The 26521-nt window shown below is 40.7% G+C and overlaps 5 protein-coding genes across 5 annotated transcripts; 2 read left to right on the top strand and 3 right to left on the bottom strand.

Annotated features, from left to right (window-relative positions):
* Nucleotides 1-664: 664 nt before the first annotated feature.
* On the bottom strand, nt 665-2242 carry LOC102708294 (G-type lectin S-receptor-like serine/threonine-protein kinase At2g19130). The gene has a single exon (XM_006645411.2). It carries the CDS (start codon nt 2240-2242, stop codon nt 665-667), a length of 1578 nt encoding a protein of 525 aa, XP_006645474.2.
* A 4694-nt stretch (nt 2243-6936) lies between these two features.
* Nucleotides 6937-7674, bottom strand: LOC102716725 (16.9 kDa class I heat shock protein 1). Its single transcript, XM_006643616.3, has one exon. It carries the CDS (start codon nt 7573-7575, stop codon nt 7123-7125), a length of 453 nt encoding a protein of 150 aa, XP_006643679.2. The 5' UTR covers nt 7576-7674; the 3' UTR covers nt 6937-7122.
* Nucleotides 7675-11486: 3812 nt separating this feature from the next.
* LOC102717006 (16.9 kDa class I heat shock protein 1) lies at nt 11487-12266 on the top strand. The gene has a single exon (XM_006643617.3). The coding sequence runs from the start codon at nt 11576-11578 to the stop codon at nt 12026-12028; it is 453 nt and encodes a 150-aa protein (XP_006643680.1). The 5' UTR covers nt 11487-11575; the 3' UTR covers nt 12029-12266.
* Nucleotides 12267-19880: 7614 nt separating this feature from the next.
* On the top strand, nt 19881-20646 carry LOC102717284 (16.9 kDa class I heat shock protein 3). The gene has a single exon (XM_006643618.3). It carries the CDS (start codon nt 19965-19967, stop codon nt 20412-20414), a length of 450 nt encoding a protein of 149 aa, XP_006643681.2. The 5' UTR covers nt 19881-19964; the 3' UTR covers nt 20415-20646.
* A 1786-nt stretch (nt 20647-22432) lies between these two features.
* Nucleotides 22433-23280, bottom strand: LOC102717557 (17.9 kDa heat shock protein 2). Its single transcript, XM_006643619.2, has one exon. It carries the CDS (start codon nt 23148-23150, stop codon nt 22665-22667), a length of 486 nt encoding a protein of 161 aa, XP_006643682.1. The 5' UTR covers nt 23151-23280; the 3' UTR covers nt 22433-22664.
* Between the last annotated feature and the right edge of the window lie 3241 nt (nt 23281-26521).

Genomic DNA, 26521 nt, shown 5'->3' with positions numbered 1-26521 from the left:
CATGTCATGACTTAGCTATAAAAAATAGCAATATGAAATGAGCAACCAAACAACCCCTTATCCATATCATGGCAAGACTAAGGAAAGTTTGTCACACGTTTCTGAGTTATTGACATGTAAGACCTAGTTTGCTAGAAGATAACCTTATTATAAATATTATTGCTATAACCTTATTATAAATATTATTGCAAATAAAAGGCTATCAAGTTGATCAAACTTGCCTACTCTTAGGTATGATAGTGTACCTGGCAACCAAACAACTCTTGTGTATTCTACATGGTTATAGACACCCTCTAATAGTTGAGCAAATAATTGTACTGTATTACTTGATTTTGACAAAACCATATTAGGCCATGTTGTTTATTTTAGCTATCTCAAAATTTATTTTTTTCCTTTTCGGTCAGAAGTTTGTAAATTAGGTTTTCAGCAATAAAATGATAGTGTTCAATCAGTAGCTATTATTAATTGATCTCCTTTTCACATCGGCTAATTGTAATACAAACTTGAAGGTTACAGTTACTTTACGAAATAAATTCAGGGCAATGTAGCCGATTTGGAAGATCAAACCGGCCATCTTAAGATAAATAGAAGCCCATCGATTCTAAAGTTAAACACAAGACAAACATAGGTGTTGGTCGAAATAGAGAAATCCACTCATGCTTGCCTAATGTGACGCCTCGGTGGAGAAATTGGAGCTCTGGGCTAGAACATGAAGATACCACGGGATAGGAGGAAAGGCGACATCTACTAATCCTTCAAGGATCTGGACAATCTCTCCCATCGTTGGCCTTATGTTCTCGTTATCTTGGACGCACCAACAAGCCACCTTGCAAGCCCTCTCCACCTCTTCTAAGTTAGCATCTGGAGTTAGGTCTGGACCTAGCAAGTCCTGGATCTTTCCTTCATGCAGTCTCATCGCCACTAGAACAGGGAAGAACGTGTCTGTACCTTGCTGATGCCAATCTGTATTTCGATTTCCTGATATGATCTCAAAAAGCATCATCCCATAGCTGAAAACATCTGCCTTTACAGTGATAGCCACACCGCTTATCCATTCAGGAGCAAGATAACCTATGGTGCCTCTCATGGTCGTCAGAACTCTGCTAAAATCCCTTCCAACGAGCTTAGCAAGCCCAAAATCCGCGATCTTTGGCATGAAGGCGTCATCCAGGAGTACATTCTCTGGCTTTATATCACAGTGTATGATGAGACTCCTGCATTTCTCATGAAGGTAAGCTAATCCCTTGGCAATTCCAAGAGCAATCTGATATCTAGTCTTCCAGCTCAAAGTCATCGGAGTGCTTCCAAAGAGGCAACGGTCCAACGACCTGTTTGGCATGAACTCATACACTAGCATCTTCATTGATCGCTCTGAGCAAAATCCCAGCAACCGGATTAAATTCACATGCTGAATAGTGCCAATTGTGCTAACCTCAGCTCGAAACTGCTTGTCTCCCTGAAAAACACCATCAAGCTTCTTTACAGCAACAAGTGTCCCATCAGGTAAAATTCCCTTACATACAGAACCAAAAGATCCTTTGCCCAACATCTCAGAGAAGTTTTTGGTCGCATTCTGCAGAAACCTGTATCTGAATACGACCAACGAACCCTCCACTTTGTTCACTTCACTGAAGCTCCTCCTCTTGAGAATCACGAGTATGCCGATAATCACAATGAGGGTGAGAAGGATAGCTCCGACGGTTGAAGCCCAAATCATAGCTGCCTGAGTTTTTGCTGAGCTAGAGAACTCTGAGGCAGCGAGCCGGATATAGATGCTTTGCCCAGTTGAACCATCCGGAGCCACTATATTGATTAGATCTCCATACCACAAAGAACAACTACCAGAGTAGGAATAAGCGGTACAAGAGCAATTATTCAGACAAGCCTTCTCACATTTATCTGCACTAACAGTTGCCAAAACCCAGGCTTTGTCAGGCAACTTGGCAACAGCTAGTGCATAGAATCCATCAGCTTTTGCCTGCCTAGAGCTATTGCCATCACACTGTAGTTTGGCATTTCTCGTGCAGCCTCCACTGGGATTACCATACCTCCACTCGCCATTGTACTGCTTGCTGAAGCCCCTAAGACAACTGCAGAAGGTGACATCATCCTCAGTGCACATGGCGAAAGAACCACAAACAAAGTACACGGTGCATTGTGCTTTTGGCATTGCCAAGAAGGGCACCCAGTCTTTCCTTCCCTCCATCCATTGCACTGTCTTGACCTGGCCTGAAATCTCCATAATGAGCATCCATGTGACTACGGATGCATTAGTGTGATACATAAGGTAAGTCTCTTGGTTGTTAACAACAAATTCATAGCTTAGATGATCTTTAGGATACATTGCAGTCTCAGGAACTCCACTAAACATATGGCCAGTCCATAAGCCCGTTTCCCAGTAGATGGCAGAATTGTTCCATCGATGGATGCACTGATTGCTACCATCTGGATCAATCTCTAGCGTATAATACCCAGGTGATGGATCAACAGAGCTCTGCCATGAGATGAATCTTGCGGTATGTCCAGTAATTTTGTTCCGTCCAAGTTTGGCCCCAGGGAGCCACACATTGGTCGGTTCATCAAAACTCTGCCATTTGAAATTGGAGGTATTAGATGTAGGAGCTAACACAAAGTTGCCTGAATCAAGGATAACACCAACTGTGGAGTTGGTATTACTAGTGATATTGGTAGACCAGATCAAAGACTTTGCTTGATCGAGCAGCACCAAATTGCCATCTTCCGATACTGTCAACTTTGATGAGTTTGGATCAGAGATTGGAGTCGCCCGATTTGCTATCCAGACAGGTGTGGTCTTTGAGATCTTGTTGTACCAAATGGCAAGATACCATCTGTTAGGCGCTCCGTTATCTGAATGAAAAAAATGTTTGTCGACCACTCAAATTATAATAATCTTCAAAACAAATAGTTTTCGGGAGTGCTACTAGTAAAAGGAATTGTCCTTGTGGAGCTTAGGCTAATATATGAATCGAGTAAGAAATAGTGAAAATATGGTCTTGGTCAACGTTATTTCTCGGCTTTTATACTCATGCTAACCGAACGGCTAAACGTTGTACTTTTTGCAAAAAGTTTCTATGCAGAATTTGATCATCTGATATTTGTAAAGTAGGATTTTAATTTTGTAGTAGCTAGTTCTATTGATTATACCATGAAATATATATATATATTCTACTTGCATCACTGTTATATATATTAAATTCAAAGATTTGGACAAGTAAAAGAGGTAAATGATTTTACCATTAAATGAGCATGCTCCCTCTATTTCATATTATAACTTGTTTGTAATCTTGTTCTTAACACAGTCAAACTTCTTTAACTAGTATGACAGTGTAGAGAAAGATACACTATTATCTAAAATATGGTAGGTGGTAATATATTTTTTGGTGTAAATTTTGATACCTCGGTTACCTAATAGCTAAAGGTACTAAAGTTTTATATGTTTCCTGGAATTGGAAAACTGCTTTTTTTTTCTTTAAATAAACTAGTATGATGACCCGCACGTGTTGGAGAGCTAGCACAAATTGTATCTATACATTTTTTTATCTTAACATAAATTATTTTTTTATTTTTAATTTGAATTTCATATATTTTTCTAAATTTTATTTCTATGTGGCACCTTAATTTAGTTTTCTTTATTTTTCAATTCCAAAATTTGTATTATATTCATATTCTAAAATTGTACCTGTACATAAGCTCTTTTCTGTATAATATTTATTTTTTATGCAAATTTTAGATACTTCTAAATTATATTTATACGTCAACTCTTTCTCTTAATATTAATTGCTTTTATCTTAGAATTTTAGATGTTTCAAACTTATATGTATAGATGTTCTCTTCACTCAATATTACTTTTTTGAAATTTTTATTCCGGATTTTGGATTTTTCTAAACTGTATTTACACCTAGACTTAATTTTTAGTTTTCTTTATTAGTAATTCCGAAACTGTATTTCTAATCATATTTCATTTTTGGTTTTTCAATTAATGTAGAATTTTGTAACCCGTGAGTTCGAACCTGGTGGCTTATTTTCCTATTATTCTCTATATATAATAGATTTAGTCAAAATTAAAGAAACATTTCCTAAGTCCATTATATCCAATGCAAAAATTCACCTATTTCTTTGTCCTCACAAATATGTGCTTAGTAGCTTTTCACTTCCATCCGATACTAAGAGGTTTTTATCATGCTTAAAATGGTAACATCAAGTAACATATTTTATAAGGAGGGATTGCTTGACTTTTTTAGAAAAATAAAGCCAAACAACATATTTGTAAATAAAAATAGTTTATAGATAAAAGTTTATATACATGCTCTTAACAATCTAAAAGCAAATGTTGAAAAAAAAACATAAAATCAACTCTAAATTTAAGATTGAAAATTCAAATTTTAGCTTATAAGTAGAAGTAGAAGAAGAAAAAGGATAATAATGTAAAAATTTGTTTCTCGAGACATCAAAATTTTACGTTAGAAATTTAGTAACATACTTTCTCAAGGGCTGAAAATTTTCCCTAGAAAAGAAAGTTTTGACGACCTACAATCTGTCGCTTACATCCAAGATAAACAGCTGAATTTTACAATATTTGTCTCTACTATCTCTACGTCACTTGATCTCGACAGGAGTAAATATTACCATTAAATAAAACCCAAAACATAGTTATAGTTGATACTTGCTACAAGATCAAATTAAAATAAGTGGAAGTTTATTAAGTAAGTTTTACTTCCATCCTTTCTTTTGTACCTCAAGGTACCGGTACCTCGAGGTACTAAATCGTTTCTCATCATTGGATTAGTTAATTAGGATGTGCACTGTGAATCAACGATCCTAAACGATTTAGTATCGCGAGGTACCGGTACCTCGAGATACAAAAGAAAAAAAAGATGAAAGTAAAACTACGAGGAGGCTCATCCACTTTACCTGGGCGGAAGAATCCCAGCGCGAAATAGCCGCCCGAGGAGACAAGCCTTTGGCCGCCGGAGAGTGGCCGGTCCCGGGAGACGGTGTCGGCCGCTCGCGCGAGCGCGTGATGGGCGCAAAGGCAAAGCAGCAGCAGAAGAAAGCACGGCAACATCGACGCGCCCTCCGTGAACGAATGACCCCGAGGTAGTAGCTTGTTTGCCGGGCCGGTGGGAATGCGAATATATGGTTCAATTCATCCTTGGCCTTGGCAACTTCAGGTTTGACTGGTGCCACGCCTGTCTTCGTAAAACCTGTGGTGGGGTGGTCAGCCTTCTGCAAACTCCCGTTTTGACCGCCTGTGTGATGATCTTGAGCTCTTGATCGCTGTAGTGCAGAGACAGTGAGAGAAGAGTGTTGACTGCAAGTTTGGGGAGTGCTCCTGTAGGCTGTAGCTGTAACCCTGTGTGCTCTAAACCTCCTCTATAAGTACCGGCTTCATTTTATATTATATATTACTTTAGTTTTTGTTCCAAGTTAAACCTCTCTATAAGTTTGATCAAAATATAATAATATTATTAACACAGAATAAATATACTGTAAAAATATATTGGATAATGGATTTAATAAAACTAATTTGATGTTATAAATATTATATTTTTTTCTATAAAGTCGATCAAATTTAAAGATGTTTAACTTAAGAGAAATTTAAAGTGATTTATAATATGATATAGAGGGAGTAATATAAACATAGCAGTTTCTTTGTCCTGCTTATTGGTTTCTGTTGAGTAGATAGCAAGGAGCTGGTTAAGCTGGTTCGTCAGTCTCATACTGAGCTGAGTTTTCATTGTCTAAAAGTTTGTCAGCTTGTGTTTTGTGTTTAGGAGAGCGTATTTTTATTTCTGCTGCGGTTTTGTAAGCCTGTCATCTTAAACTGGTTTCCCCGGTAACTCTGTTTTGCTATGTTGGTTGGCTTTATAAAAGTAGGGCTTGTTGAGTCTTTTTTTTATAAAAAAATATAGAGAGAGTAATACATAAAAAAATATACAGAGAGTAATACATCGTGCAATATTTCTCAACTCGGATAAATGTGATTGATCCAAGCCTTATTAAATTCGACCAGAATTTATCGCTGTGACGAGTCATCCCCGGCAGTAACTTCTATTGTCAAACTTTTATCACATTCTGTTAGTGCGTGGTCAGTTTTCACCGTAGAAGGACCGTCTTTTGTCAACTGCTGGACTGGTAGGTTTGGTTGCTATCAAGCACAGGCTCGGGCCCATGTTTATCAATCACGACGCGCACTTTCGCTTCTTGATCAAGAGGGCATGAATTCCCAGGGATCATCCAAAGAAAAAGGGAGAGAAAGCATGTACTATCCTACCCATGTTTATCTTATAGAAACTTTCCAAGAATTTTATGGAAAATAGCTCAGTTACTATAGAACTAGAGTGGTCGTGTATTTTGCACGGCTAAATTTATTTGAGTATCATCTCATATAAAAAAGGCTTTCGATATACCTAACATATGGACCCAATAAGGGTTTTATTTTTCCTTTTTTTCTAGTGTCACGTAAGACTGGTTTCTATGGAGGAGGGAGCCAGCAATGGAGGTGAATAGACTCGGATCATAGTTGAGGAATGCCAACTGGACTTTTTCCACCAAACAAAGTTACATTTGGCCCAATAAATTGGATCGCTACCTGTGGGTTGGGGAAGGAGCCCAATTTCATGAGATGCCTCGGGCACTGGGCTGGCACTGTCGGTTTGCAATCGCATCTAGGCTCGACGTACGGGTGATAGAAGTCTACTACAAGGGGCATGCATCCGTTTGAATTTTAAATTTAAATTTTAAACATAATTTGGATCGATATATACACGTATATAAAAGTTTTACTCATAAATTATTTTATACCAAAACGTGATTTCACTTTTTCTTCGTTCGCCTTGTCTTTTTTTACCAGCGTTCAAGAAGTTATAAATTTATAAATCGCCGGTGATATCATCACACACAGTGACGAGATATTCCAATAAGTTGATTTTATTCATTCATGCGAAAGCACTAACGACACAGTAAATACAGAGTACAGTTCATAGGACTCGTACAAACCATGACAGACAAAGCAGCGGTAGCACACACCAAAGCATGCAGTTCACAGCGAAACACGACATGCCTCGACCGACGAACGTATTCACCATTTCATTGGCTTAATTAGCCGGAGATCTCGATGGCCTTCACCTCGGGTTTCTTCACCTCGGCCTTGGGCACGGTGACGGTGAGCACGCCATTCTCCAGGCCGGCCTTCACCTGGTCCACCTTGGCGTTCTCCGGCAGCCGGAACCGCCGCATGAACTGCCCGCTGCTGCGCTCCACGCGGTGCCACTTGTCGTTCTTGTCCTCCTTCTCCTTGCTGCGCTGCCCGCTGATCACCAGCACGTTGCCCTCCTCGACCTCCACCTTCACCTCCTCCTTCTTGACGCCGGGGAGGTCGGCCTGGAAGACGTGCGACTCCGGCGTCTCCTTCCAGTCGATGCGTGCGTTGGCGAAGGGGGCGGTGTCGTTGTCGGAGGTGGCCGGGACGACGGAGCGGAACACGCTGTCGATGGGGTCCCAGAGGTCGAGGGAGAAGGGGTCGAACACGCTGCTGCGCCTCACGAGAGACATGGTTGCTCAGTCTTGCGCTAGTTGTGATGGGAGCTTGGGACGTATGCAAGTCTGGTTTGTTGCGTCTTCCTTCCTCGGTGGATTTCAGCTCAAGCGTGTGGTGCAGGTATTTATAGGATTATTACGCGCGGCGGGACGTGCCGCTGCACTGCACGTTCTTGAGGCGTCTCGATTCCTCTGCTTCTGTTCGGTGCTCCCGAGGGTCCTGATTTCATCCGTTCCCTTCTAGAAAAGACTCGTCTCTTTCCGTCCAGACTAGTCTCCACCCTCCAAAATGCTGATCTGGATGAAATTAATGATCGTTTACTTCAAATAGAGAGTAGTTAACGGAAATGGTCTCTAGGCCCATCTTTTCGCTAATTGCTTATAAGCCAAAATTTAAATTTTAAAACTTAATATTGGACTTGATTTTATGGTCTTTTTCATCGTGGTTTATTTTACACATTTCGCTTTTAAGTCACTATAGACACATATATAAAAGTTTTACCTATAAATTATTTTTCGTTTACAAAAACGCATTTTCGCTTATTTCTCAAAAAAAAAAACGAAACGATAGCCTCTAACTCTATTTAGGTGTATCATTTAGGCTGCGTTATTTATTCTCCCTGATTATTTTCGATTTTTCCGCACATGTTTAACGTGAGCAGAAAATCGAGAAATAATCATTTATTTTATTTTATTATTTGTACTGTTAAATAGCTACAAAATTAGTTTATCTTTCACATTTCATTTTGAAACCGAACGCAACCTTAGGTTATAAATACTTTTAAAGTGTATATATATAGATTAAGAAAAGAGTGAAGTGCACCAGCGGTCTTTAAACTTGTCTGCATGTGTCATCTAGGTCGCTAAACTTTCAAAATATATTTTTGGATCCTCAAACTTGTTCGGAGGTGTCATAGAGGTCCAATCGGGCTCCGACCTGCTCCATCCGCTGATGTGGCATGTCGCTCGTGAGGCGCGGCAACGTGTTCGACCCCTTCTCCCTCGACCTCTGGGACCCCATCGACAGCATGTTCCGCTCCGTCGTCCCGGCCAAGAGAGTTCTTTAGATTGTTTGCTTGATTTCCAACTGCGAGTTTGTGATGTGATCACTAGCTCTGGCTTGAGTGGGGAGATGCGGTGCAAGGTAGGACTATTTATAGGTTCATCATAAGCTGGTCTTGAAGCATCTGGAGTGATCTCCACTCTCTAGCTGATGTTTTTTTTTCAAAAAAAATTTCCAGATCAGATTGTTTCCTTGTCTTTGTCATTGTCCACGAAGGGCCCACTCTTCTCTAGATTAGTCTACCGCTTGTTGGAGCCTGCAGCTCTCTACCTTTCTCTTTTTCTTCTTTCCAGTAAAGGTTTGCATGCAGTGAGTCACTGATTAATCCTTTGTTGTGGAGAATGTTGCAGCTACCTGATTATTATGTGACTAATACTAGAGGAATAGAAAAATTAAGTCCGACTGCTCTTCTAAATAGGGAGGGTGATACCTGTGAAAAGACATATACTCATTGGTTCTTATGGGTTACCGTCACCTAAGTATTACCGTAAAGTGATCTGAGTAGCGTTAAGGTGCTTAGAGTATGTTTGGATCGCCATACTTTTTTAGTCCCTGAATGTTGGGACACTAATTAGAAATATTAAATATAGATTATTAATAAAACTCATCTCACACTCTAGACTATTTTGCGAGACGAATCTATTGAGCCTAATTGGTCCATGATTAGCGAATGTGATGCTACAGTAAATATTTGCTAATCGTGGATTAATTAGGCTTTAAAAATTTATCTAATGAAATAGCATTTATTTATGCAATTAGTTTTATTATCAGTCTATATTTAATACTCCTAATTAACGTCAAACATTCGATGTGACAAGTGACAAAAAAAATCCCTAGATCCAAACAGTCCCTTAGTTTAAATCTCTAACTTAGGGCTAAGTTCCTGCATCTACCAGGTTGGATACAGAGAAAAAAACTGCATATTTGGTAGGATGTAGAGAAAAAAGAGAGGGTGCCAGCGCTTCGCTTTTGCATAAAAAAAGTCAAACAATATATTTATAAACGAAAAATAATCTTAAATAAAACTTTCACATGTTTCCATAGTGATCCAAACACTAAGATCGAAAAATAATACGATAAAACCCTAAAATTAACTCTAATTTAATATAAAACATAATCAAAATTTAACTTATAAATATAAGCTAAAGAAAAAAACTTTGAGATTAATGTACACCGAAATCAATGACCTTGTAGATTTCTATACCATCACAATATATCCGGGTGATTGTTGTTTGGTTTCTATGGAAGAAACCAACCGACATATTTACAAATAAAAAATAGTATATAAATATTTTTTATGCGTATTCTTTGCTATCTACAAGGTCCCAAAACTTGAAACGTGCCATTTCAATCCTAAATTGCCACCGCCGGTTTGTAAATTCACAGTACGCTAGCGTGGCATCCCCTAATCATAATTTTTACACTCTTTTGTTTTTACGGTTCTTCTTTCTTCTCTCATTTCCCCCTTATTTTCTTTTCTCGTTTTATATTCTTCTACATGAGCGTCAAAAAAAGAAAAGGTGGCAAGTTGTTTGGCTGGCCAAATTTAGCTAGTTCAGAGACTGGTTTGGCCAGCGGGATGGTTTGGCCATCCGGTTGCCCAGTCTATTGGAGTGCTCATTTTGCAGAGTCTACTAGCCATGTTGTTGGAGAAGCCCTTACCATGTCAATTACCATGTCAATGTCACGTGGAATTTTAGAGAGCCTATAGCGGGTTAGAACCAGAATGATATACCGCCAGTATTTTTTTAAGAGTGAAGTGCACCAGCGGTCTCTAAACTTGTGTGCATGTGTCATCTAGGTCGCTGAACTTTCAAAATGCATTTTTGGGTCTCCGAGCTTGTCCGGAGTGTCATATAGGTCCAAACGGGCTTCGACCCGCTCCATCCACTGACGTGTCATGTCACGGTGGCGCCTACGAGAAGGAAGAGAAAAGAATAAGGAGAAGAGAGATACTGACATGTGGAACCCATATGGCACCACCAACACGTAGGCACCACCGTGGCATGCCACATCAGCGGATGGAGCAGGTCGGAGCCCGATTGGACCTCTATGACACCTCCGAACAAGTTTGAGGATCCAAAAATATATTTTGAAAGTTTAGCGACCTAGATGACACATGCAGACAAGTTTAAAGACCGCTGGTGCACTTCACTCTTTTCTTAATCTATATATATACACTTTAAAAGTATTTATAACCTAAGGTTGCGTTCGGTTTCAAAATGAAATGTGAAAGATAAACTAATTTTGTAGCTATTTAACAGTATAAATAATAAAATAAAATAAATGATTATTTCTCGATTTTCTGCTCACGTTAAACATGTGCGGAAAAATCGAAAATAATCAGGGAGAATAAATAACGCAGCCTAAATGATACACCTAAATAGAGTTAGAGGCTATCGTTTCGTTTTTTTTTTTGAGAAATAAGCGAAAATGCGTTTTTGTAAACGAAAAATAATTTATAGGTAAAACTTTTATATATGTGTCTATAGTGACTTAAAAGCGAAATGTGTAAAATAAACCACGATGAAAAAGACCATAAAATCAAGTCCAATATTAAGTTTTAAAATTTAAATTTTGGCTTATAAGCAATTAGCGAAAAGATGGGCCTAGAGACCATTTCCGTTAACTACTCTCTATTTGAAGTAAACGATCATTAATTTCATCCAGATCAGCATTTTGGAGGGTGGAGACTAGTCTGGACGGAAAGAGACGAGTCTTTTCTAGAAGGGAACGGACGAAATCAGGACCCTCGGGAGCACCGAACAGAAGCAGAGGAATCGAGACGCCTCAAGAACGTGCAGTGCAGCGGCACGTCCCGCCGCGCGTAATAATCCTATAAATACCTGCACCACACGCTTGAGCTGAAATCCACCGAGGAAGGAAGACGCAACAAACCAGACTTGCATACGTCCCAAGCTCCCATCACAACTAGCGCAAGACTGAGCAACCATGTCTCTCGTGAGGCGCAGCAGCGTGTTCGACCCCTTCTCCCTCGACCTCTGGGACCCCATCGACAGCGTGTTCCGCTCCGTCGTCCCGGCCACCTCCGACAACGACACCGCCCCCTTCGCCAACGCACGCATCGACTGGAAGGAGACGCCGGAGTCGCACGTCTTCCAGGCCGACCTCCCCGGCGTCAAGAAGGAGGAGGTGAAGGTGGAGGTCGAGGAGGGCAACGTGCTGGTGATCAGCGGGCAGCGCAGCAAGGAGAAGGAGGACAAGAACGACAAGTGGCACCGCGTGGAGCGCAGCAGCGGGCAGTTCATGCGGCGGTTCCGGCTACCGGAGAACGCCAAGGTGGACCAGGTGAAGGCCGGCCTGGAGAATGGCGTGCTCACCGTCACCGTGCCCAAGGCCGAGGTGAAGAAACCCGAGGTGAAGGCCATCGAGATCTCCGGCTAAGCGCCGGCGGATGAGGTCGAGGGATCACGGTGGTCGGTGTTGGAAGTCGTGTTTGGTCAGTAGTTCAGTGATGTGCTTGGGAGGTCTTGCGTGCATGTATGGTCAGATGCTCGTGTGTCGTGGTCGCGTGAGTCTGTCGATTGCATGTATTCCTCTGTGGGTACTTGTGTAATCGCCTTCTTGGAATATAAATAAAGAGCTTTTCAGGTTGCAAACAGCTTGTAAACATTTTGAATTTCGATGTGATTCACATAGGTAGCTAACCTTTCAGATTTCTCCCTTTTTTGAGAAACCAGATCACACCGACTATGATAATCTTGTATTAACTATTAAGATCAACGAGATATTTTGCTTTAGAATCTCTCTTTTCTAATGAACGCATTTTTCAGCATTTTTCAGTTAGGTACAATATTTTTTAAAGTTCTTAGATATAATATTTGGCTCTCATCTTATTAAAAAATTTATAATTAATATTTTTATTTTTAAGTAGATGATAAAATTAATATTTTTATTTTAATAGATGATAAAATACTTTACGTGTAATTTATCTTTTGTAAAAAATTTAAATAAAATGGATGGTCAAACTCTGGAAAAAAATAGAATTATTATTTTTGGAACGGAGTATCATTAGGCCATCCCTTAACCTGCAACCCAACAGGAAAACGTCCATGGGTGTTCATGTTTTCAAACAAAATGTTTTTACTTAGAAGGAGTTTATGTTTTCGAATGAACTTTTTCGAGTTGAAATTGGTCTTCCTTTAAAGAGAGAATCGCTCTATTGGTCATATTTTCGATCCTAAGTTCCTAACTAACGAAATGACCGGCCTAAAAAAAAACTAACGAAATGACCTAATTTGCTTATTTGATCCTCAATTTCAAAAATAAATTAGCCATTTGACCCAAATCCGTTAATGCTTGTTGACTGAATTAATATAGAAAAAAAATGTCACTAATGTCCTTACTCATTTTATTTTCAATCCTAAGTTCCTAACTAACGAAATGACCTACTTTGCTTATTTGATCCCAGTTTTCAGAAACGAATTAGTCATCTGGCCCAATTCCGTTAATACTTGCTGACTGAATTAATATAGAAAAAATGTCACTAATGCCCTTACTCATTTGATCTTGCTTTATACGTTGATTCAGATAGGATTTGTTCATTTGTAAACATGTGCATAAAATTGAGTTGTTTGGAATATAGGTGATACATTATGAAAAAAATGAATTATATTTGAGATATTTTCGATATGTATTGCACAAATTTGAATTACATTTTTGATAACTCAAATTCTTGCAAAACATATCAAATTTAAATAATTAAAATTTTATCATGATGTATTACATATATTTCAAACATTTTAATTTTATACACATACCAGTGAACAAATCATATCTCAATTAACATAATAAAGCAGGGTCAAATTAGCAAGCGCGTTACTGTCATTTTTTTGGTTATTTTATAGGATCGAATCAGAGTTAAACAGACCTACCAGAGGAGGGTGAATGGTGGAGAAAACCAAAAGCCAAAAATCTTTCGTGGAATAAAAGATTACCTCTGTCGAAAAATATCTTAATCGCCTCGCTCCAGTGCCACCGCTACCTTATCACACCGCTCCTGTGCCGCCGATCAGATCGTCGAAATCCAGAAAATCACCAGCGCCGATCAGATTGTCAGAATCCAGAAAATCACTAGCAAATAAAAGCCGAAGACGTAGATCGAATGAACTTGACTTTATTGCATCAACTAGAATTTTCAAAGCGCACCAATAACGCTACTCTCAAAATTGTTGATCTAGAATCAACGACTAAATCTCAAAAAAGCACACCAGGGACATGCCCCTCGATAACTATTTATATCAACAAAATCTATCTCTGACTAGGAATCAGACTCTTTGTCCCAGTAGGACTCATCTCAAAAGTTATCTCTGATTAGAATCCAAAACCAAACCTCGGTCCTACAGAACCCGCGTGCTACAGTGTCCGAACATGAACAGTGCACGGTCGCTACAGTAATCCGACTCTAACCTCCCGGGTACTGTAGCGTCTCTTTTTTTTCATTTTACCTGCATCGGTTTCCTTCCAATTTTCTTAGCAATTTCCACCGTATTTTTCCGGCGCTCACAAACACAACATGTTAAGCCCATTACGATTCCATCCCACACGGTGTTCTTCCACCATGTGTCACCTCGTATTCAATATCGTCACCCGGCATGCTCGATCGTCCGGACCTCAGCTCCTTCCTGAGCTTAGTCACGATCACACCGTCGTTGACCGATATTGATCTCCGAGAATCACGACTCTAGTCCAACCATGTCACATGGCATCCTGACCATTCAGACCTCGGTTCCTCCCTGAACTTAGTCATGGTCCTCGCCATTGACCACAGTTGACCTCAAGTCACCTGCACAAATAGAGACAAACAAACCGTTTCCGGGCACAGATATCGTAACATGACCCACATTAGTCACACACACTCCCACCAACACCATAACATGACCCACATTAGTCACACACACTCACACCAACACCATAACTGTTTTCAAACCAAATTCTATCAATTTACAAGCTAATTGTTTATCACATAATACAGATCATAACTATGATCTTACAATCTCCCCCTTGATGAACACATTGGCAACAACTCCAAAATGCACATTTGTTTTTTAAAAATAAGACAAATAAATATGTCAAAAAGCATAAAATCGACTATACTAAAAATCGAAACAAATTTTTCCTCCCCCTTTCAAGATGCATTTTGTATATTTCTCCCCCTTTGACAATGATTCATCAAGAATTTCAAAAGGAAAAATATCAAAACATGAAAGTGTATATGTCATGCAATATTTAAAACTTGTCACAATTTAATTTTGAATTTTTTCTGAGAGTATTTGCAATATACAAAAGTAATTCAAGAGCATGTATTGCAATAACAAGTTAGATAAAATGACTAGTTAGCTATCAAGCATGCATTCAAGTTTAAACATGAATCATATCTATTACAATTAAGATCAAATCAACATTAAAGATTCATGATTTCAATGATTTATAATACAACATATCTACTAGTCTAACAAGGAAAGAATGACAATCACATATAGACCAGAAGATTAAAACACTCTTTCTCAAATTGACGTGCTCATTCTCAAGACAAACATATTTCGGGTACGTCCTTGTCGTAAAAACTGTTTCCAAGGATTCGGCACCCATTATTTTTTCACACTGAATACGTCCTTGTCGTCAAGACTGTCCAAAGATTCGGTATTCATTTTTTTCTTTTCTTTCTTTTCTTTTTTTTTTCACCACTTGAGACATTAAAGAGCATATGAGGAATGCAAAAATCATTAAGCATATATATGAACGCCAATCATCCAAATTAGTGCTAGTATCAACATTGCATGTTTACTTAATTCAATTCAAGTAAAAGAATTATATGTCATGTATCATATCACTTAAATGTAAAAGCAATGACTCATATCAAAAAAAAAAACATACAAGCTAAGCCAGTAGCCACAAAACCTAACAAGTATTGCTACCAAGCACAATAATATACTTAAAGCATATAACAAAGCTCTCTTTTTAATTTTTTAATTTTTTTTATCACACCATGTATGCAAAAACGAAATCAAAAGAAGAAACAATATACACACTACAAGGAACCAAAAAACCCCCCCCAATTGATGTCAAAAGGACGAATAACTCCAAATTCTCCATGAAAATAGGCAACTGAAAAGCCTACTACAAAAGCAGATGTCGAAGCCTAAGTACTTGGGTTAGACAATAAAAACTTAGGAACACAGTACTAAGACACACGACCAGAACCAACAGAAGCAAAACCAGTAGAAAATTCAACACGTTTTCCATTGGAAGAAACTGCCTGAAGCCGGTCTAACCGTTTATTTGGTCTAACCGCTAGTCGGTCTGATCGCTGGTACAAAGTCGGTCTGACCGTCCTCCGAGAAGAAAAACTTGATTTTTGCCACTTTGATTTTGCAAAAGCAAGTTCTCTTGCTTTTTTCTGTTTTCGAGCCAGTCTAAAACAAAAACCAACCAAGTGTCCATCTTTTCTACAAAAAGTGCATGTATATTTCTGACGATGAGCATAAGGTGAAACAACAGATTTAGCACTAACAATAGATTTAGCACTAAAGAACAGGTTTAGTATTCACAACATGTTTGGCATTCGTAACTTTTGATGAAGATGCACTCGATGAAGACATGATGCTAGCAGATTTAAAAATTGTTTTTTCACTACTTGTTTTTGTCAAAGTTTTGAAACCAACACCGCTATTGCAACTAGTCACTTTAGATTGATCCAAAATCATGTTAAGTTGTTTCTTACCATCAGAAAATCTTTTTAAAGAATTTTTCAAATAAGAAACCTCTTTTTCAAGACTAGCACAGTTTTTACAATCAACCTTGACACTTTTGCTATTACGACATTTGGGGCAAGAAAGCACTTCATCAGATTTCACAATATTTTCCATGTACTCAACATGACCCAAAACAATGTTTAACTTCATTTTGTTTACGGAACATGTTGAGCAATTTTTAGACTTTAGAACACCATGTTGTTGTTTTAACCTTTTAACACAAAGTGTGTTAAACATCAAACTAGCATAAAAAGCAATTTGATATTTTTTCAACATCTTTCTAGTTAAAAACAGCTCATCACAAGTGTGTGTAAGTAAAGCAAAACCAAGAGCAAGAGAAGATCTATTTTTCAAATCATGTGAAACATTGACATCTCTAATTTTTGAAATTTCATGCATCAAAACCTCACAATTTTTGCAATCATCATCATTAGGAATAAGAGATTTTAATCTAGCAATTTCAGCATTAAGAGATTCAATTACAACTCCTGTTTCTTATACATCTTCTCACATTTTTTATTTTTTGCACTTAAAATAAGAATAGCTTGTTCAAGAGAACTTACCTCATTGTCCTCACCCTCTGAATCCGATTCATCACGCGACATGAGGCAAACACCGGAGATGTGCCTTCCTTTATTTTCATCTTCTTCACTATCTCCATCTACATCGCTTAGTGGCTCATAGGCGGCGCAGACTTGATCCAACATCTTCTTGAGAGATTCCTTTGACCTCCTTCCTCTGAATGAACTCCTCGGCTTATCATCCTTGAACTTGTCTCCATTGTCGTCCTTCTTCGCTCTCCCTAGCTTGGGACAATGAGATTGGATGTGATCTAGCCCTCCACATGCAAAGCAACGAACTGAACCTCCTCTTTTCTTGAATCTGATATTATTCATACCTCGAGACAACTTGTTAATAAGCGCAGCCAAGTCCTCCTCCTCGAGTTGCTCGAGTTGATCATCGGACATGGCATTAATCAAATCAAGAACGGAAGGATTCGATGATGAAGCACCAACTTGCAATGAAGTTCAACGAGAAATCAAAGCACTAGATTTAGAATCAATTTTACGAGAGAGGATATTCATCTCGTGTGTTTTGAGTTTTGTGTAAAGAGAATCCAAAGTCAAAGTAGACATGTCTACAGACTCCTGAATAGATGTAACTTTCATCTCTCAAATAGACATATCAATACCATTCAAAAAGTGTCGAGAAACTTCAGATTCAGAATAATTTGTTTCAAAAGAAGCATCAACAGATCGAAGATTGCTTAAAACTTTATTGAAACGAGCAAGATAATCATCCAAGGACTCTCCAGATTTCATCTCAAATTTTATGTACTTTTTTTTAAAAACATCTTTGCGAAGTTCCTTAATATTGGAAGTCCCTTGATGAAAAATATTTAGGGCTGTCCAAATCTCATTCGCAGTTTCAAGATGAGAAACACGATCAAAATCAGAACGAGATATTCCATTAAGTAAAATATTATGAGCTTTGCAATTATTTTCAAATTGAGTTTTTCGAGCAGCAGTATTAATCTGATCAGGAATTTAATAGGGATTTTCAACTTTTAACCAAATATCATAATCCTCAGCCATAATATAAGATTTCATCTTTTTGCACCAATAGGGAAAATCAGTACCATCGAACACATGTGGCTTAGTTGAAAATTTATTAGCCATAGCAACTGAAGATCAAATAATCCAAAACGATGCAAACAAGGCTCTGATACCACTTGTAGGATCGAATTAGAGTTAAACAGACCTACCAGAGGGGATGAATGTAGAGAAACCAAAACCCAAAAATCTTTCGTGGAATAAAAGATTACCTCTGTCGAAAAATATCTTGATCGCCTCGCTCCAGTGCCACTGCTACCTTGATCACGCTGCTCCTGTGCCGCCGATCAGATCGTCGAAATCCAGAAAGTCACCAGCTCCGATTAGATTGTCAGAATCTAGAAAATCACTAGTAGATGAAAGCCGAAGACGTAGATCGAATGAACTTGACTTTATTCCATCAACTAGAATTTTCAAAGCGCACCAACAACGCTCCTCTCAAAATTATTGATCTAGAATCAACAACTAAATCTCAAAAAAGCACACCAGGGACACACCCCTCGGTACCTATTTATATCAATAAAATCTATCTCTGACTAGGAATTAGACTCCTTATCCTAGTAGGACTCATCTCCAAAAGTTATCTCTAATTAGAATCCAAAACCAAACCTCGGTACTACAATACCCGCGTGCTACAGTGTCCGAACATGAACAGTGCACGGTCGCTACGGTATCCTCCTAGGTACTGTAGCGTCTCTTTTTTTTTCCTTTTACCTGCATCGGTTTCCTTCGAATTTTCTTAGCAATTTCCACCATATTTTTTCGGCGCTCACAAACAAACATGTTAAGCCCGTTACGATTCCATCCCACACGGTGTTCTTCCATCATGTGTCACCTCGTATTCAACATCGTCACCCGGCATCCTCGATCGTTCGGACCTCAGCTCCTCTCTGAGCTTAGTCACGATCACACCGTCGTTGACCGATATTGATCTCTGAGAATCACGACTCTAGTCCAACCATGTCACATGGCATCCTGACCATCTAGACCTCGGTTTCTCCCTGAACCTAGTCATGGTCCTCGCCATTGACCACAGTTGACCTCAAGTCACCTGCACAAATAGAGACAAACAAACCGTTTCCAGACACAGATATCATAACCTGACCCACATTAGTCACACACACTCACACCAACACCATAACTGTTTCTAAACCACATTCTATTAATTTACAAGTCAATTGTTCATCACAAAGTATAGATCATGACTATGATCTTACAATTTTAACATCATTACCAAAGGTTAACTGAATAGGTTAGACGTCTTATTCTCTTTTTATAAAGAAAAGTGTCAAATCAAAGTAAAAATATATGGTCATTTTTTTAAATTAGGCTTTAAAACAAGACCAATGGAGCAATTGTCCTTCCTTTAAATTTTTCAGAATGATCTTTTGATGCATTCATCGGCTAAACATGTGAGAGAATTTGAGGGGGGTGGGGGGAATTAAGGAGAGGTAGTTTTTAGTTGAAGAAGAAAATAAGAATATGCAGTTTCGATGGATAAATGTGGGACACGGTCAAATTCATGGGACAAATATATTTTCCTCTTTTATTATATATTGTATTTTCTTAGCAATTATATAAAAATTTTATTCATATTACCTATTAATCGCTAATAAGTGGATGCGTTTGCAACAATAATATAAACAAAGCCATGCTGCAAAGAACAAAATGCACGAGATCACTCTAGAGCAAGTCGAGGGACCCGCTTTCTAGAGGCTGGTGGAGAGATGGAAGCGCAGGAGCAGAGTTGTGCTGTAAAGCAGAACACGCGAAAAAACCAGATAAGTCGAGATGGTTCAGGACAGGTTCGTGGTGAACCTATAAATATCCCGCGTCACTCCCAACCTCCATCCACCGAGGCATAAGCAAAGCATTCGATCGAGCTCGCAACGAACACTCGTCCCAATCCACTCTCCAAGAAAAAACCCAACCAGCTAGCGATCGTCAGCGACAATGTCGCTCGTGAGGCGCGGCAACGTGTTCGACCCCTTCGCCGACTTCTGGGACCCCTTCGACGGCGTCTTCCGCTCCCTTGTCCCGGCGACCTCCGACCGCGACACCGCCGCCTTCGCCAGCGCCCGCATCGACTGGAAGGAGACGCCGGAGGCGCACGTCTTCAAGGCCGACCTCCCCGGCGTCAAGAAGGAGGAGGTGAAGGTGGAGGTCGAGGATGGCAACGTGCTGGTGATCAGCGGGCAGCGCAGCAAGGAGAAGGAGGACAAGAACGACAAGTGGCACCGCGTGGAGCGCAGCAGCGGGCAGTTCACGCGGCGGTTCCGGCTGCCGGAGAACGCCAAGGTGGACCAGGTGAAGGCCGGCCTGGAGAACGGCGTGCTCACCGTCACCGTGCCCAAGGCCGAGGTGAAGAAGCCTGAGGTGAAGGCCATCGAGATCTCTGGCTGAGAGGGAGAGCGCCAAACGGAGGTGAAATATGGCGTGCTGTGCTCGGGTCAGGTCGTGTTGGTGATTGTGTGGCCTATGTGTGTCTGTGTCAGTCGTGTTGTGGCCAATGTAGTGTTCTCTGGTCCTAGACTAGAGCACGATATTGGTCTACTTTGATGTTTGGTCCTTGGAATTGTCCATGCCCCCATGGCGTCTACATGAATGGGTAAATAAAGTGTTTGACCATTTGAACTTGAGTAAACTCCTTTCGCTGAGATGTGCAGATTCTGAACAACTTCCTTCCGGAAAAGAAGGCTTAGGTGGTGATCGTTTTCACTTTTCTTTTTCTTTATCGTTATATTTATAAATGAGAATACTCCTAAATAACATGTTTATAGCGATGTATTTAAAAATAACCTAGATTAGCATCATGTATCTTGTTAGAATATGATTATTAAGATTACCTATTAAAAGTTGGAAGTTAAAAAATGAATTTATTTTATTTTAAAAACGTTTATATGAAAATGTTATTACAAAACTCATCTTTTTTTTTCCAAAACTAGCTAACAAATAGTATCAAGGGAGGGGATATTGGGTAGAAAAGAACGTGTTGGGTACAGACTTCAGGCTTGGACAAAACCCAGTATGTATAGCCTTTTGGTTTCTCTAGCCCAGTTACCGTCGGACGGAAAAAAGAATTATCTTAAGCCCACTATCACGTCACACATCCTTAAGCGGAAGCCTCCCTCCCTCCTTCCCACATTAGACAGAATGCGGCCCTCGTTTAAACGGGCTTCAACGTTTCAGCCGTACCAAATAACGTGCATCCCGTCTCGTGCCGTCGTGCGAGCAGCCGGCAGCGCGTGCAAAAAGTTGTTGCCGCCACCACGACACCCACGTGCACCCGCACCCGGTCGGTCAACCCACAATCGTCTCCATCTTTTGTGTGTGTGCGCGCGCTTCAACTCGTTCCCAAGTCCTCAATTTGCTCCATTGTCTGGATTGATTAATCGATTGACCGACCGACCCCACGACGATCCGATCGGCACGTCCGCTCGCAGTAGAGAGAGATTTTCGTGGGAGCAACGCTGGCGTGCGTCCCCCGACAATCCGTGCTAGCTTCCCGGTTGGTGTAATGGTGCTCTGCAACTGTGCGTCGCTACCTCGCCCATTAATTCCAACTTATATTAGCGCGACGCAAATTGGTGCCGGCTGGAGTACTTGCTGCGAGGCCATTCACCGAGGTCACGGGACAGGGCCCTATCACCCAACTACTAGTGCTTTTCACGAAACAGTCCACCTGATGCACACGCTTCAGATCTTTTTTGGCTCCAGGTCTATTTGTTCCGGATCGCTTACCCCCGGTTGATTAGTAATCCATTCCGTTTGATTATTCTTATAGTTTTAAACAACACTATAATCTTCTAAATATATATTTGGACATGGTTTTCTATTAAAATATATACAATAAATAAATAATGTTTATTTTAAAGTATACTTTATGACTCATCTATATATGTTGTTCTAGTAATTTCAAAGCACATATATTAAAAGTTTTTAATAGTTTAAACATATTTTTATCTAAAACAATAATAATTATGAAATTAGAAGGAGTACTAACCGAAATAGATGTTATTTTTCCTGATTGCTGACTCCAGTAGATTAGTAACATAGTACTGTCCAAATATATAACGTTGGTCGGTTTAAAATTAGTTGCAGGAGGAACCGAGGGAGTATTACTACTGACCTGTGATCATGGGCAAATCTACATCAGGAAATTAGGGAGAGTTAATTGTCTTCTTACTCTTTTAGCCCTCTACTCTGTACATTTTTCTTCCCTTCCTCTCTTTTGTTTTTCATGGTTATCCAACAGGTAGGTAGGGGGCTTGAGCTCCCATATTTTTTTTATTTTTCTTCACTTCCTCTGTTTTATTTTCCATGGATATCCAGCAGGTAGGGGGCTTGAGCCCCTAGCACCTACGTTAAATCCGCCCCTTAATCATACATACTGATTGATAATATTCATACCGGAGCATATATTTCAGAAGGAAAGTTAGTGGAGCATGTATTGCATTAAGCAAATATGGCTTCTTCTTTTTTGCTTTCTTGTCTTACATCGAGAAAGCTTTCACACCAAGGTAATTAACCCAAAGCACAGCAAGCACCTTACTCGCAAGCACTTTAACTTATCGAGAACAACGTACACGTACGTACGGATCGTTGAGTACTGGAAAGAGTCCAAGACGAAGCTGACTGTGTGCACCGTCCTCACTACGGGCTGGCCTCGATGGCCTTCGCCTCGGCAGCGGGTGCGACGGCGGGGGCGGCGGCGATGGCTGGCTTGTCGGCGACCACCTTGGGCACGGTGACGATGAGCATGCCGCCGTCCATGGACGCCCTGACGAGGTCGACGACGGCGTCGTCGGGGAGGTGGAACCTGCCGAAGAAGGTGGCGCAGCTGCGCTCGATGTGGTGCGACCTCTGGCTCTTCTCCTCCCGCCGAATGCTGCGCTCGCCGGTGATCACCAGCACGTTGCCCTCGTCCACCTCCACCCGCACCTCCTCCTTCTTCACCCCCGCCGGCAGGTCCGCCCGGAACACGTACGCCTCGGCCGTCTCCCGGCTCTCGATGTACGTGTTGGCGAACGCCGACGTGTCGCTCGCCAGCCACGCGTCCGCCGCCACCGTTGTGCCGAAGATGCTGAACGGGTTCCAGGCGTCGAACGCCAGCGTATCAAACAGCTTTACCAGAGACATTCTCACGCTGATATATACTCTCTGATCACTACGACTACTACTCTTCAAAATCAAAATTTTCTCTGGTAATACTGCTGCAGCTAGCTTCTAGCTTGCGTTTAGAAGCTTTGACGCTTGGATCCCGAGCTGCTGCTGCTGCTGGGCTAATGGCGAGGGAGCGGTTTATATAAAGGAGAGCACCGTGCGGCACCGTACAAATTGCCTGTAGCTGGAGCCGCAGTGGTGTGAACGGTCAAAACTGTAGCTTTCCAAGTGGACTAAAAGGGGAGACCGCGAAAGCTCCGGCACGGCTCACCTCCCTCCGGCCGATCGACGGCGGCGATCGGCGCACGTCGCCTTCTTCTTCGTCAGTGTGTGAACGAAACGGCGACCCCACGCACGTCGTGAAGTCACTGTACGCACCTAAATACTACCTTTTGGACCCTTCCGACCGCGACGTTTATTTAAGCTTTTTTGTTCATATTTCTGCGTCATCTAGCCCTCTCGATGAATCGGTCGGGACGTGGCCGTACACGTCGCAACGCCGCATGGCTCGATCCATCCATCCATCCATCCATCGGTCTCCACTGCAGCTCATCTAGCTGCAGGTACATAGCTTGATTGCCTTGGGGATAGGTGTGCCCATCGTGTCCACGGACAGTAGTAGCACTCATCACTCATGCAAAACTGCAGCCAAGGGGTGATGTGGTGTTGCACGGTCGCTCTCCATTAGTTAAGGGTTTTGATGAGCTGATGTGCAATCCGTTCACACTTTTCTCCGGCGTCTTATGCAAGCTCCGGTCACCACGTGCGTGTCTGGATCTTGCGTCGTCAATCCCGTCCTTACTACCACTAATTTATAGGGCTAATGCTGTTTGAGCTTATCTTATTTTGAGTATTACCCGGAGCTTTTCTTTCAGAAAAATCTTGTTACCGGAGCGGTAGGTGCATCATCAATTTTGTGTTAGGCAGAAAGCAGTAAATGGCTTGTAATCACCTGCGTCACCGGCTTTGCTTTTTCGTTTTCAAACCCCTCCGTTTCAGTAGCTTGCTCTTGCAGTTACTTACTGACCGCTGCAAAAGTATTGTTCAGCCGCTGAGTTTTGACTGCCACGTACAAACTGCGACTTGTTCGCTGAACTGGAGGAGCGAGCTCATTGAAATGGTGCGAATCAAATACTCCTATCAAGTTGAAGAGGAGATCAGGAGAGAAAGACACGTACTGGTCCATGCCACGAGTAGAACAAGTAGCATGTGTTTTTCACGATCCTCCTCTCGGTCTCAGGAGAAAGTTCTAAAGAAAACAAGGTCTCAGGAAGAAGCTGAGTACTAGTGGTAGAAGGCTCCAAGAAAGAACAGGGAAACAGGCAGGCCGGCCAGGCAATAATTCAGCCAAAACGATAGGTTTCAGACAGCCATGTTTTTCCACCATGCCCGGTCCGAATTGTCCATTCTTTGATCAGATGGCACGTACGTTAGTACGTTCCTGATTCACCAAAGTTTGTAATGGACACAGAAGTCAGTACAAAGATCACAGATTCCCGGTGCCGGGAAAACATTTTGGGCCACGCAAAATCTCTGATGAAACTATGTGCAAATAGACCCATTGCTCACTGACGGCCTGACGGGTACCGATCAACAGCACGTCGAGCCCTCAATTTTCTTCCTTAATTAATGCACTAAGAGTTTTGCAGGTAAAGACCTCGCTTTCAGTTCTTTGGTTGGGGTTTAGTCTCAGGAATGCTTGGTGGCCATTAGACAGACAGATCAAATGTGCCATCCTGGATTTAATTTTGATGGAAGGAAACGTACGTACTTCATATTCGACTTTTCAGTGCTCCCAAGAACTGGATTATTTCATACAAGTCACTTAGCAGCCAAGCTAGGAGATAATTATTACCGCCACATATCAATCCATTTCATTTGTCTGTATGGTGGGTGCCTTAGCACTTAAGAGAACATCTGCAGATTTATGAAACCTTATCCAAGAATTTCGTCGCATCAATTTCCATCGCTTGATGATGTAATCATGACATAATATATCAGCTTTGCCCGCAGAAAACAAACCATCAGATAAGTAGTACGGAGTACTATTGAATACGGCGACTGTAACTTTGCTTGGAAAGAGTTGCCGTAAAATGATTGAAAGAGATTTTTTGGCTGAGGTTGAGTTCAGACAATTGGAAGCATGTCAATCTGGTGAGGCTCTTGGGCAAGTGGATGTATTATCGTCAAGGCAATAGACAATAGTGCTCTTCCTTCTGGACTGCCGAGCAGCGGAACATGCATGATGCTGGATTATTAGCACTCAAGTAGCCAAGCGCCTCCTTTACCTTTAAATCACAAAATATCCTCCTATATGTCAACCTCTGTGCCAAAATAATCAGATTTTCAGCACCACAAGTTCATTGATCGGGAAAAGAAACAAGTGATTACCAGATCATATATAGAAAAAGGTTGATGTAGTGATGCACGTACTGATGCATAGCTTCGGCATGCTAGTCGTGGAAATCATCAGTTGAAAATTGAACTTCGATGCCTCTGGGGTCTGCACAGAGCATCAATTTTATTACCTAATTGCACGGAAACGTGAAAGTTTCATGGAGAAAAAACGGAAAAGATGGTACGAGTGGTCGGTCGAGTAGATTTGATTGACAAGCACACGGTGATCGATGACACTTGGCCGCAACCTTTGGCAACCTGCGGCTGATCTCGAACGCGAGCTGCCGGGAGGAGAACGTCGTCGTCGGTGCGCAGTACGGCGAGTAGACGCGTTTGCGTGGCTATCTTTTCGCTCAAATTTATTTGCTAAATTTTTAATTTTTTATTTTAAATTTAAAAGTTGGTTTTAGAGTTTTTTAAATCAAAGTTTACTCTTGATTTTTAGTCGTTAAAAATATATATATAAATTTTATTTATATATTATTTTTATTTGTAAATATATAATTGAACTGTTTTCATGAAAAAAATCAGACAATCACCCTAAATGAACTGGTGGCTAAACCCAAAGGAAAGGCCCACGCAGACACGGCTCAGAGCCACGGAAAGGCCGTACCGGCTGTTTAATCAGCTGTATATACGGATATGAGGTGGATCATTATTTTTGATAAAAATGTTTCATTAATATGGTACTTCTACTCTACAATTTTACATGTTATAATTGTGGTTCGTCAATGTCAAAACTTCATTTTTAGCGGTTGTCGGCCTTTTCTTAATCCTTTCTAATTGTACTTGACGATGATTCGGACGATGGATTTATCTCTACGATCTTGTATCTTGGTTAGCATCGTTGAAGCTTTGTACATCTTTTTAATGATTTATTTATTCAATATCTCTAATACTTAAAAGTGGAGTCATACTTCATCTTTCCCACCCCTAATGTTTCGCAAAAG

The sequence above is a fragment of the Oryza brachyantha genome, chromosome 1 (assembly GCF_000231095.2).
Source record: "Oryza brachyantha chromosome 1, ObraRS2, whole genome shotgun sequence".
NCBI classification, from domain to species: domain Eukaryota; kingdom Viridiplantae; phylum Streptophyta; class Magnoliopsida; order Poales; family Poaceae; genus Oryza; species Oryza brachyantha.
Note: the sequence above shows the minus strand (reverse complement) of the source record. Positions and strands in the feature narration are given on the sequence as shown.

Coding starts and splice junctions, on each gene's coding strand:
- LOC102708294 (XM_006645411.2), bottom strand. CDS start 2,242: ATGGAGATTTCAGGCCAGGTCAAGACAGTGCAATGGATGGAGGGAAGG.
- LOC102716725 (XM_006643616.3), bottom strand. CDS start 7,575: ATGTCTCTCGTGAGGCGCAGCAGCGTGTTCGACCCCTTCTCCCTCGAC.
- LOC102717006 (XM_006643617.3), top strand. CDS start 11,576: ATGTCTCTCGTGAGGCGCAGCAGCGTGTTCGACCCCTTCTCCCTCGAC.
- LOC102717284 (XM_006643618.3), top strand. CDS start 19,965: ATGTCGCTCGTGAGGCGCGGCAACGTGTTCGACCCCTTCGCCGACTTC.
- LOC102717557 (XM_006643619.2), bottom strand. CDS start 23,150: ATGTCTCTGGTAAAGCTGTTTGATACGCTGGCGTTCGACGCCTGGAAC.